Raw genomic sequence first — 12,612 nt, forward strand, 5'->3', positions numbered from 1 at the left:
GTGGACAGAGGAGCCTGGCGGGCTACAGTCCATGGGGTCACAAGGAGTTGAACAAGACTGAGCGACTGAGCACAGCACAGCACAGCACTAAGGCAAGTCATTATTGCTCTTGTGGTATGAAGAAAATTCACATACTTCATATTCTATAATCAAATTAGAAGTTCAACTAGAAAGGCTCATGCTTTTGAGGTCCTAACCCTATGACAATATTTAGGATTTAGTGACTTACTAAGTCACTTACTTATTAACTGACTTAATAAGTTACATTATTCCTTAAAATATGTATAAGCATATGTAGCTATGTGTAAGCATGTGGTTGTATACTGCTTTAACAGAGGAAAAAGATATTAATTCCTGTTCCACCTTGTTGAAGAGATTGATTTACTTAGTCCAAAGAACATTCTGGTTCCTACAATTCTGAAGTAACTCAATAATGTGAAAATTTCAATTAACTCAGAAAATTGAAAAAATAATTCAGATCTTTTAAACACAAATATTATTGTTCACCTAGAAGAGATTTATAATTAGGCAAACTCCCTAATAATATATTAAGAGATCATTCTTTTATCACGAGTATGAGGTAATCTTATTTTAATGAAAATTCAAAACTTAATTTACCCTCAAAACTTTACTGCAGGAACTGAAGTAACCTGACAAACTAAAATACATTTCCAAAGATTTATAAAGTAATGATCCTTTATAAAGATACCTAAAGAGAACACAAATTTTAAAAATGCTAGCAGAACTGTCTTCAGAAAGCAATACTTGGGATCATCTAGTGCTTAGTCCATGTGTAACAGTTAAAGTCCAGAAATATTGACCTAATACCATCACAAATTTATTGGAAAATAAAAACATGTAATTTTACATGATGATCTACAGACAGCAGACACCAAAACTTTAGAACGCTTATGCCTGGCACTGTACATCAAGCCTAGCAATTCTCCTGGGACTTCCTAACACACATTTCCTTTAACCACTGGCGCCAAGAAGTTAAGAGGTCTGCACACAGATTATAATCAATTCAGAAGTCAGGTAGAAAAAAACACACAAAGCTAACAGGTTTGTAGTTGGCAATACATTTTTAGCAGTGGAAATCTAAACTGATGAAGGATGCTACAATTTTTTGAAACCAACACTTAAATTAAATTCAGAAAAAGAAAATGGACTAAAATAAGGCTAAAGTGTACACACATATGACAATTTGAAATTCCACAATATTATCACTTGCCCTTTAACTATAAGAAGGGGAAGACCATGAAGAGGGATAACTTAAGTCTTAAAAATAAACTGTTTAAAAAAGATATAAGTATTAGTAAGTAAAATTCTTACCTTGGGCAGGATCAGGTGGACCAAACTCCAGAGAATATCGTAAAATGAAGTTATTGTTCCACACATAGAGTTGGTTATCTCTTGGATTGTAATCCACTGCAGCAATATACTGGTACTGGTTGGGGAAGGGAACATCTACATATTCTCCTCGGTTTAATCGGGTATTGTAAATATAATCAATTGCATTCTTGCCTGTTTCACTCTCATTGTCTTGATAAACTGACCTGACCACATAAAGGACTCCACAGATCATAAAAGCATTTGAGGCAGCTCGTTTGTCATACACAGTCTCCCACGTTGCTTCAAATCGAAGAGTGTATGGATTCAGTTGGCTAATAACTATCATTCCATTGTTCTGCTCAGTGGCATAAATGACCCATAAGCCATTTTCATCAACTGCTAGGTCAATATCAGTTTTTCCTCCCCATCTATATGGTGAAGTATCATGATAGTTAGCATAGTTAATTATGGCCTCTCCACTCTTAATTCTAGTCCTCAAGTCAAATTTCACAATATTCCTTGTTCTTTCTTTGTTAAAGAAGACAGCACCATCATATACCACAAATCCAGTACCATCTACTCGATTTGGAAGTTTATAGGTTGTCGTTTGGCGACTGTTTTGGAAATCTTCTAAAGATGCATATTCTATTAAAGTATCAGTACGATAGGGAGTCCAGGGCATGAAATAAATTTTATCTGCAGCCTGAAGAGGGTCCTTGCACCAAGCACCTGCCTTTTGTTCAGCTTCATATATACATGGTGAGTCCACAATTGCTTTCAGGGTCCCAGGGCACACAAAAACTAACATTCACAGAGAAAAAACAAGAATTAAGCAAAGTTAAAAGATTATACAAGCAAGCATAAGTTTCAATGATTATAGATCAAAAAAGAAAAATTCACCTTATTAACATTTAATTTTATCAAAATTTATACTTAAAACAAATACTACCTTTCTTTCCTCAAGTTGCTATAACCAATGCACACATTTATTTTCACAAATACAAACCAAAGTTTAAGATCATTCATAATTGACCTAACAATTTATACTTTTGCTATGTGTTTTATCTTACAGTTCTTTTATGCTTTAAAACTTTGTGCATAAAAGTGAACAAAGTACTTTTAGACCAAACTTAGTACTCTCCCTCCCTTAGCCCAAAAGCAAAACACTAAAATAAAGCAAATAAAACAAAAAGTCCAGTGTGAAGGCTTATTTAGAACTTCTACGGAAGTTAGACTGAAAACAAAAGTACTTCAGTTGAAGGAACATAAATATTCAGAAAATGCAATTAGAAGCAGAGAAAAGTAAATACAAGGAAAGCAGTGATGAAACGACCAGGAGACCCTGTAACCATGGCATGCTATGGAGAGGGTTCTGGAAGCCAGGCAAGATGACACTTTAATAATAAAATATCCAAGGGTGTCAGAAAAAGAGATAAAGGGTGAAACGAAACAGAGAAAGGACAGCTTCCCCTCGCCGACTTCAGAAATTTTACCCCATCACCAGATTTAGCAGTCATATAATTTCAATGTAAACAGTCGACTTCTTTATGAGGTGCATTTATGAGATCCTGCTGATTGTATTTTAATGTCAGGAATATTGTGGGGGAAGGGATGGGAGGAGGTAACATCCATAAGGCACATAACAAGGAGCTGGGGTTCAAACTGTATACGTTATTTACCTTTTTGCTCCACTTCTATTTTAAGCATCGGAAGAAAAAAAAAGTGCAAGGAAAAAAGAAAAAAGATTAAAATAAATTGACTATTAGTCTAAGACTGAATTCGTAATAGATGCTAAATATAGGAAGAATAAGAGCTGTACTACTTTGGATAAAGAGAAACACACAACAGGAAAACCTAGCAGGAGAAAGATACTAAAGTTACATAAAAGAACATGGATCAATCATTTTAGTAGATTAAGGAGGCAATACAAATATGTTGGCATGTTGTTTCCCTTAGCGTACCTGAATAAATAATGAAACTCTTCACTAATGTGTGGTATACAGACTCTTGCCTTTCCAAAGTCAGTCAGCATTCTTACTAAATAAGTTTTACTTTAAATAGGTATACTACAGACACAACTGCATGCATAGGTGTATTATTTCCATTTATTTTATCATGTGAACTCATTATTAAGCTGACTAAAATTAGGTAAACATAACAATAAGGATATATGTTTATAAAATGGCAATTCAATTTTGAAGCTCAGGTCAAATGTAACGAATACTGATATTTTTACATTTTTCAAAGGTACGTATGTAAGAAGAAATATATAATTATGCAGCTCAGTATGTTTCAATTTTTTCTATTAAATTTTCTGCTTCTAGAAAAAACCATCTTAACTATAAAAAATTAGCCTCCTTTTCAGGAATATATAAGCCTCCCCCTTTATCCCAATAGTTATATTGAAGGATGGGATAAGATAATATACTCCCCCCCCCACTATAATTAGTAACTTTACTTATTTACACATATATTTACTTTATATTATAAAGTTCTCATTAAATTCTCTATAACACATTTCCCAAACTTGTAATACAAAATCTATTTTTAAAAAAAGTAAGCAAAATACATACAAGGAAAAAGCAAGCACAGTAGGCAAGGAGAAAAAGGAAGAAAGAATTATGGTTAGCTCATTATGACATTGTCTACCATCATTAATTTACACAAAAGCAAGCTAGCATGCAACAATCATACTGAGCATTCAAAGCAAATACCTTGATTTCCACAGACCCCATGAAAGGTAAATGCTTTCATAAAACAAACCTGATTAGTAGAGTTACAGGAGAAAAAATCCTCCCTTCAAGATACTTAAAGAAATAGATTATGCAGTTAGGAAGTGTGCTATAGAATATCCTTGGTGGTAAACAGTATTCAAATCATTATGAACTATAAAATATTATTTTAGATTGTATGTAGGCTTTGAAGTATGTTGCCTGAATTTCATAAAGTGATCAGATTAATGTCTGTGATTCCCCCTCTTCCCTTATCAAAATGCATTAGGGTGTGCCAATACTATATCTCCAAACGGATTACTCAAAGATACTGTAGTTGCACATTTCATTAAGATGCCTTAGCTTGATTAATTTTTCTTAAATTGCAATAATTCATCAAGATTAAATACTGACCTCCTGAAATACCTTAGGGAAAAATGAACTTTGTCATAGGAAACCTTTCACATTAAGAGACCCTGCCCCAATCCAACTTGATCTATTTAACCACTTTCAGGAAACATACTTGCTCTATTAATGAGTAAATCTGACTACATCCAGTAAAAATGAAATTCAGTGTTACTGACATGGAACAATTCTTTTCTTTATTAACCACTAGTTCTAAAATTACTGCTCAGTGAAGAGCAATATTATACCTGCTCAGAATCAATAATGGAAGGGCGTGGTGGGAAAATAAGGATAAAAGAAATCATTAGTGGTGAGTCTGCTCAGACTAACTCTATAGACAGCTATATTCTTTCCTTTTAGGAAAGGATGATTTTACTCAAATAAATCAATTAAATGCAAAGAATGGAAATAATAAATTTTAAAATATGTTATGCATTTAAAACAGAAATTAAAACAAGTTCAATAAAGGATGTAGAAAGTATATTTTGTTTTCCACTATTGAAAATGGCTGAGTTAGTTTTATTACTTGATACACTAAATCGACAGTGCAGTTACTATGCAAAATATTAAACAGGTAAGACTTCATTTATGATTTAATTGGTATCATTTATATAAAAAATAAAATGGATATATATTATATATAATCTACAATTTTAATGAAAACTGAGAAGTAATATCTAAATGTAAAAGTAAAAATAAATTAAAACTTTTGATGATTGATAAAGTGCATAAAATATGGATATTTAAAACAAAAGACCTCACATTATGATTTTTATGACAACCTAAAGGATATATAGCTCTGTCAGTCAAAATTTCATCAACTCATAAAAATACAATAAAATTAATGAAATTAGTATTTTTATCACAAATATATATTGTAACTTGTCTTAAGAGGCTGTATGAATTAATTCATAACAATACATTTACTATGCTACAGAACAAACATAAAACACATGACTCACTAACATCAGTGGAGGACATAGTTTCGAAGACAAGAAATTGACCCAAACAAAACCTACATACTCTGTATCTGAAGTGACACACTATTTCACTCTGAATAATCTTATGTTTATTCATTAACAATGACACAATCAATAGTAAAAGGTTTTTTACTCATCAAATGAAACTTATGGCTAAATTTATGGTATAATTTTAAAAACTTAATGATAATTTGAAATAAGAGAGTTCAAAAATCAAAACCAAATCGTGCCTATAGGACATGGAAATTCTGATTTGACTATTCCTCTTTATCCTATAGGATCCTTATGACTTGTTTTAAACCCATATTCATTCAATTACTAACCAAATATAATACATGTGTCTGTCTATAAACATAAAAGTAAAACAAACTATAGCATGTATAATGGACTCTGTTGCATAAATTTATTATGAAATTTTCAGAGATTATGGAAAGTTTCTGAATTTTTGTTTTTAAACTAAGAGACAATAGTTTGGGATGGATATGTTCCTGAGGCATTTGCTCAGGACAGACAGTGGCATAAAGCCAGGTGATAACAGACACATAATAAATGCTATTTGATGGTGACAGTTTTTATCAACTAAGCAAAGGGTAAAAGGAGTATGCAAACATTACAACATAATAAAACACTATTAAAACAAGGGAAAAGTGAAAGTTAGGAGATTAAAAGAAAAGTAAGTATGAGAGATGATTATAACAGACAGAAGCATGAGGGAAAAAAGGAGAGGAAAATGGGGAAAAGAGATTGAGGAGATACAAAGACCCAAAATAAGATCAAAACTATCTAAAAATATCACTGGCAGTGAAAGTCCTGGAATTTAGAGTGTGTCGCCACTGTACGGTATACAGGAAGTATAATTACTTCTATTCTTTAGCAAGGAGTAGTTTCTACAAAGTCACAGACTGCTTCGTGCAAGTATCTAGAAAGGTAACAGCAAATTGATTACTGTCTTTGTTTTTTTTAAAAAACAAACACTAAAAGAACAAATACTTCTCTTGAAAATAGCTATTTGCAAGTTTGGTGCACAATGTACAACACTTCTGGAGAACTGAAAAAGTAAAATTTTGAAAGTTAGATGTTCCAGAAGATATCCACACTTTTCTTTCTTAAAAAGCACAAGAAATAACCTTAAAAGTCTGAAAATAATATTTTCTTAACACTGTTTTTGATCTACAGACTAGGTTACAGGAACTGGCTCCAGAGAGACAATTCTTGGCAGCTCTGACTGATTCCACTGTGTGGGAATGGATGCTGTATTCCTTTTCTAACTTGAGGACAGAGACCATGCTAAATTCACGCGAAAGTGACTTTACAGAACAAAATTTTGGTTAGCTCCAAAGAATACAATGTTCCTCTAGTGGCACAGGAGAATGATTATGTGAGCCACCAACACTACACGCAGGAGAAACGATATAAAGATGAGTGCACTCAGTAGGCTTCCAATCCTACAAACGGTATAGAAAATACTGAAAACATAAAAAGCATCCATTTCACGGTAACACAGGAACACAGAGCAGGAATGAAAAGAAGAGATAATCTGTGTTTGGCCTTTAACTGATTCCCCACACAAAGGCAATTTATCAAAACTGCAGGCAGAGAAGAGAGATGTGTAAGAATGTATCACTACCATATTGGACATAGTATGGCTATTTAAAATTGGCCCTTTGTTTTCAGAAATATTTAGAGTTTAAGCATACGAATCTATCAGAACTAGTGATCTGGTTTTTAAGGTTCTGGAAAAAGCAATTTCACTATTAGTTTTGAGTCCATCTTTTTTTTAAGGAGGGAAGTCCTCCTAAAGCAAATCAATAAAATTTCTGCTAAAGAATTCTTAACTCAAATGCCTATGAATTAAGATGACATGACACGTATTATTTTTTTAATTTAAAAAGTAAAGGTGATAAGAACAATACCAAACAAATTAGCTGATAAAAATTAGGCAATGTACTTAAACTTTTTAATTGTCTAAAGTGATTTTTTCTACTGAAAATGCAGAATACAATTTATAAGTATGAATTCTGAGGTTAGGAGGAAAACTACACAAAATTACACTATTAGCTGAAGCCTACTTATAAGTTTCCAATTAAATTTTAAATATCCTGCTAAAGGATATTACTAAAAATGGATGTTGAGAAATTAAAAATACGTGTTACATACTTGTTATATCTATTTTATTTAGTGTTAAGATTTTATCACTGAATCTGGTAAAGGACTGCTCCCTTAAGAACAAGGGACAAAAAGGAAAGCACTTGCCTCAGTTAACTGCAGTGGAAGCTTTTACCAGGCATTAAAGTTACCACAACAGCAGGTAGCCATTCAAGTCGCTTACTATGAAAACTGAAGTCAATTCCTTCTTTAGAAAACTGTGAGCCAAACCAATTTGTCAGCAACTGGTGTTGGGCAAAAGTACAGATTTCTATCAGCCCTATTGAATAGCTAATTCAAGTTTGTTTTCTGGAAAAACACTAGCCTTAAAAGCCAAACACTTAAGAACACAGACAGACACTTGGCCAGCTTCACACTATGGCTTCCTTCCACACTTCATGAAGCTAATTGGAGGCCCAAGTCTGTTAGTGCTCTGCATGCATAATAGTTTTGTAGGCCATAAACATATGCTTCTTTCACATGGGTCCTCTTTCAGCATCAACGAGAAATGCTGTAGAAAGTGAAAAATACAAACTTCATACTTACTGTAAGGGACACATTCATACTGGACCTCAAGATATTTGTATGTTCCGGGACATGGATCAGGAAATACATCTGACCCAGTAACTACTATACACTGTGTTCGATTGTTGCACCTGGAAAACAAAACAAATCAAACTTGTGTAACAACAATGTATTTATTTATTCTTACTAAAAAATATAATAGAGAGCTGATCCATATTGTCTTTAAGCAACCAGTACCATAAATTTAAAAAATTCAACTGCTAATAGCTTATTGTAAAGAGTTACAAAAAGTCCTATTTTATCTATGTTGTCATACCTCTCTATCATGGGTCACAATGAATTTTAACTGCAAGTAAAAAGAAAATCACTGATAGTTTTGTTATTTTAGTATACATTTTAATTGAAGTTTTTCACATGTTCAACATGTACTGAAAATAAAACTTACTCGGTTTCCTACTATATTTAAGAATTAAAATTGCACTTAAAAACGATATTGAACTAGATGAATGGAACTGAACAAAACATGGAGTCATAAATTGAACAGCATGGAAATAAATTTTGAAAACATATTAAAACAAAGGAAGAGCCAGGTTTTTAAGTTTATTCTCTAAATCAGGTTTTTGTGTTGTGTTCTATTATAGATACTTATACACTCTAACCAGATATCAAGCCAATAGATTACACCTTCCATGCTTTTGGCCTACCTATACGATAGAATGCATTGAAAGCATTTAGCATAGTGCCTGGTACATACTGAGTGTCTAAGCATTACGTTACACTCACTATTTTCACAGATCAATATACTTTTATTTTCAACATATGATTATATAGTCACTTTTTCTAAATTAGTACTCCCTGTAATACAACATTAAAAAAAAGTGTCATTACCATGAGGCCTGGAATGCCCTATTTATTCCTATTGGAAGTATTTTCTTATTTTGTATTGTCAATGATTCATTGTCATTGAGACTATTAGAATTAAGTTAGAATTCTAGGCAAGATGATTATTTATTTAAGTTCTATGAATTTGTCCCAATGATCTTGTTGTAAGCTATATAAAGGCAAGAACTATTTCTTTTAACTTTTCAATTTAATTTTAATTTAATTTCTCTTAAATTTTACTTGATTTCAACCCAATGGAATGTTTGCAGGGGTCTTACCATGTTTTCTGTTAATATATAAAGTAGGAAGACAAAGCAAGCAGAACAATAACATTTTAACAAAACTTACTTAATAATTTGAGTGTGAGACATTCCATAGTGCATTACTAGACTACAGAACGGCAAATAAAGAATGAAAACGTAGCCTGGTTTTTAGCACAACTAATTCAAGTAAGGGGAAGGAGAACTGTGTCAGAGAGGAGTAGGTATGTAAGTCGTGCACCTTAGAGCCACTTAAGCTTGAAAGTTAAAAAACAAACACAAAAACAAAAAACCAGGTTGATTTTCCCTGCAGAGCAGTAAGACCTGAAAACTTCTATAGGATCAATTATGCAAATTTTATAGGTCAAGGTATTATAAAATGAATTTCAAGTGGATGCTTCAACTATTAAGTAAATTATAACTAAAATTGCTTATACAAATATTAAGCACAAATCCCTTTATTCAGTATCGTTCAGTCATTTAAAGAAATTTGCCAGTGCTTCTCCATTTAGTGTAAATGACTTAATGTGACTCATGGAAAATTTTGATATCCTAAAATTTTAAATCACAAATGGATTTAAGATTTCACAACATATCAATGTCTATTATTTCAACTGGTTCATTTTCTTCTTAATTTCATAAGAGTTCATCACTTCTTTTAAACTTTCTTGATCTCAGGAATTCTCAACCACTAACCTAGTCCCCATCAAAAATTAAAATCTTTAATTTCCTTGCTTGTAATTATTCATACCAACAAAGATCCTCCCTTTATCTCACCCTCAAACTTCTCAAAAACAAAGAAATCTAAACTCCTGGGGTTAGATACCCCTTTCATATACCCCATCTATATACATTTTATAGCCACTCAACAAAGCTCTGCCATGTTTTAATATTTATAAAAATTGTCTTAATATTTATTCAAAATATATTCATGATAGAAACCTGATAAAATAACAGTATGTTTGCAGGAAGTGTATAAGAGATAAGTAGTCTTGCTTCCATTAATTTGTTTAAAAGAAGATAAACACCATAAAATGAAAAATAATTGCTCATATTTACTTTTTCTGAATAACTTTGCATTAGTCAATTAACCACAATTACAACTTCAAATTAATGTCACAAACAATTATAATAATTTACATCAATCACATAATTTTTATTTCGCTTAATAATCACATTGCACAAGACAGCAAAAAGTACTAATTTTAGGGCTAAGTGTTTAAGTAAAATTGAAAAGGTTAAGAAACTTAATGGAGTTCCTACAAATACAGTTATATAGATTTCTAGAATTCACAGCCTCCTAAGATGTCAAAAAGGTTTGTTCTACATATCAGAAGTGCAAGAAAATAATCTTGAGGGGAAAAAAAAAAGGAATATGGGTACTAAAATAGTAAAGGGTCAGCAAGAAGAGGAACACAAAAAGGTGCAGAATATCAGATTTGCATATCAGTATCTTGATTGATGGAAAAGAAAACCTAAAATCTTAGAGGACCAAATGATGGAAATAAAAATACAGACTATGTATATTCTTTCATGAATGAATGAAGCAAGTAGTCTTAAGTTTCCAAATACAGAAAGTGTAAGGAAACAAGGAAAAAGGAAACACCCTTTGTGAGCTGTTAGTACTAAGAAAAATCCAAAAATTCCTTCACCATTACGCTGTTAGTAAGACTGTAAAACTACAAACTGCTATTATTTAAGAAGACAGGGAAAAATAAAGCAATTAGTTAGCCACAGAGGAAAAGTAAATTCCCACCAACTGCTCAGCTTCAAGTTTTCATTCTAATGAAAATAAAAAGTCTAACTAAGCCCAGAAAGGAAAGGCATTCAGCTGTTTGCATTCTCAGCCCTAAGAACATTTCCAGGCTTGAATTCTTCTCTCTTCCTCCATAGAAAAAGATTTATCATAAAGGTATGGCTATATGAACAATGAAAGTATCAGTATATTTAGTAATATATGGGGACTCATTCTGTTAAAAATTTATACTTTTCTTAAATGTGAAACATAAAAATTCAGTATGAATAAGAACAAGGCAGAAGAGGATAAATTGGGTTTTTTAAATAGGTGGCCTTTAATTATGACTTGAAGGAAATGGAATTACTGTTCTCATAAAGAAACACTTCAGCTTTTGAATCACTGAACTTATTTTATTAGATGTAAGGATACTCAATGAGTTAGGATAGTTAAAGCACTGGTTCTCAAAATGCGGTTGTCAGACAAGGAGCATCAACTGGGATCTTGTTAGAAATTCATTCTCAGGTCCCACCAAAGACTAACAGCCTCAGAAACTCTGGAGGCTAGGACCCAGTAATCTGCTTTAGCTAGCTCCACTGATGAAACTGATTTATGGGGACCACTGGGTTAGAGGCAGGTTTAGGTATATTAATAAAGACTAGGTTATAGATGGGAACACATGTTTTTGCTCAATAAAATACAAGTGACATAGAAAAGCCTTTAGTGATGAATATGATTTATGCAGCAAGTACACGGTACAGTTTACAATGTTAACATATCTTCCATTGCTAATTTTAATCATAATAATCAAGGATCCCTTGATTCCTAACCTGAGAAGTCTCAGTAAGTACAAATTCTAAGTACATGTATATATCACATGTTGAGCCCACTTTCAACAACAGAGGGAAAGTGTAATCTTTTCCTAGCTAATTAAAGTATCTAATACTAACTACACTTGGAAATAAAATTGTTGGTAATCTGTAAAAATATGTTATGTTTCCTAAACACAAGGTGTCATTAAAAGTAACAGAAATCAAATCAAAACCCAATGAAACCACTGCACATTTTTCTATATTTAACCTTTGTTTTATGTATTCAAATACATTTTAATAAAGTTGCTCAACTATGGGAAAACATACTATTTATTGTTTTTAAAAAGAACTCAAGGGACATAAAAGCAGTCCTTACAAAAATTTACCTTTAAGCAATTTCTTGGATATAAGATTTAACATCATCGAATAAGTAAATGTAAAACTACATATGTACTGAATCTCAAATTCTAAGCATATAGTCATGTTTAATGTTCTAATGACATTTCCAAAAACTTCCAAAAGTTGGCATGTAGAGGTCAACGGCTACACATTATTTCACATCACTGGTTTAGAAGTGTCATTAGAAAAACACCTATGTATTATATTGCTATACACTATTTTAGGTTACAACTTTCTGGCTATCATATTAAATATTTCTTTCTCTAATTTTCAAACCTAAAATATATAATGTTTAACACTCATCCTTAGAATTCCATATGTAAGTAAAATAAATCTAATAATAAACACTTGGTAACATGATCAATTGAGATACCAGAATATAATTATTTCTGATACTAATATTCATAAAATTTACATTTTAATCAT

At 32.0% G+C, this 12,612-nt stretch overlaps 1 protein-coding gene across 13 annotated transcripts in view; it reads right to left on the bottom strand.

The window, feature by feature from the left end:
* Nucleotides 1-12,612, bottom strand: part of ADGRL2 (adhesion G protein-coupled receptor L2) — a 295,989-nt gene that overhangs the window by 48,413 nt on the left and 234,964 nt on the right. For all 13 annotated transcript variants that reach the window (XM_043877657.1, XM_043877661.1, XM_043877656.1 and 10 more), the window contains 2 exons: nt 8,120-8,229; nt 1,333-2,133 (listed from right to left, as the gene is read on the bottom strand). In XM_043877657.1, the coding sequence (XP_043733592.1) occupies nt 1,333-2,133; nt 8,120-8,229 (911 nt within the window). The remainder of the gene's footprint in view (nt 1-1,332; nt 2,134-8,119; nt 8,230-12,612) is intronic.

This window comes from Cervus elaphus, chromosome 20 (genome assembly GCF_910594005.1).
Source record: "Cervus elaphus chromosome 20, mCerEla1.1, whole genome shotgun sequence".
Lineage (NCBI taxonomy): Eukaryota > Metazoa > Chordata > Mammalia > Artiodactyla > Cervidae > Cervus > Cervus elaphus.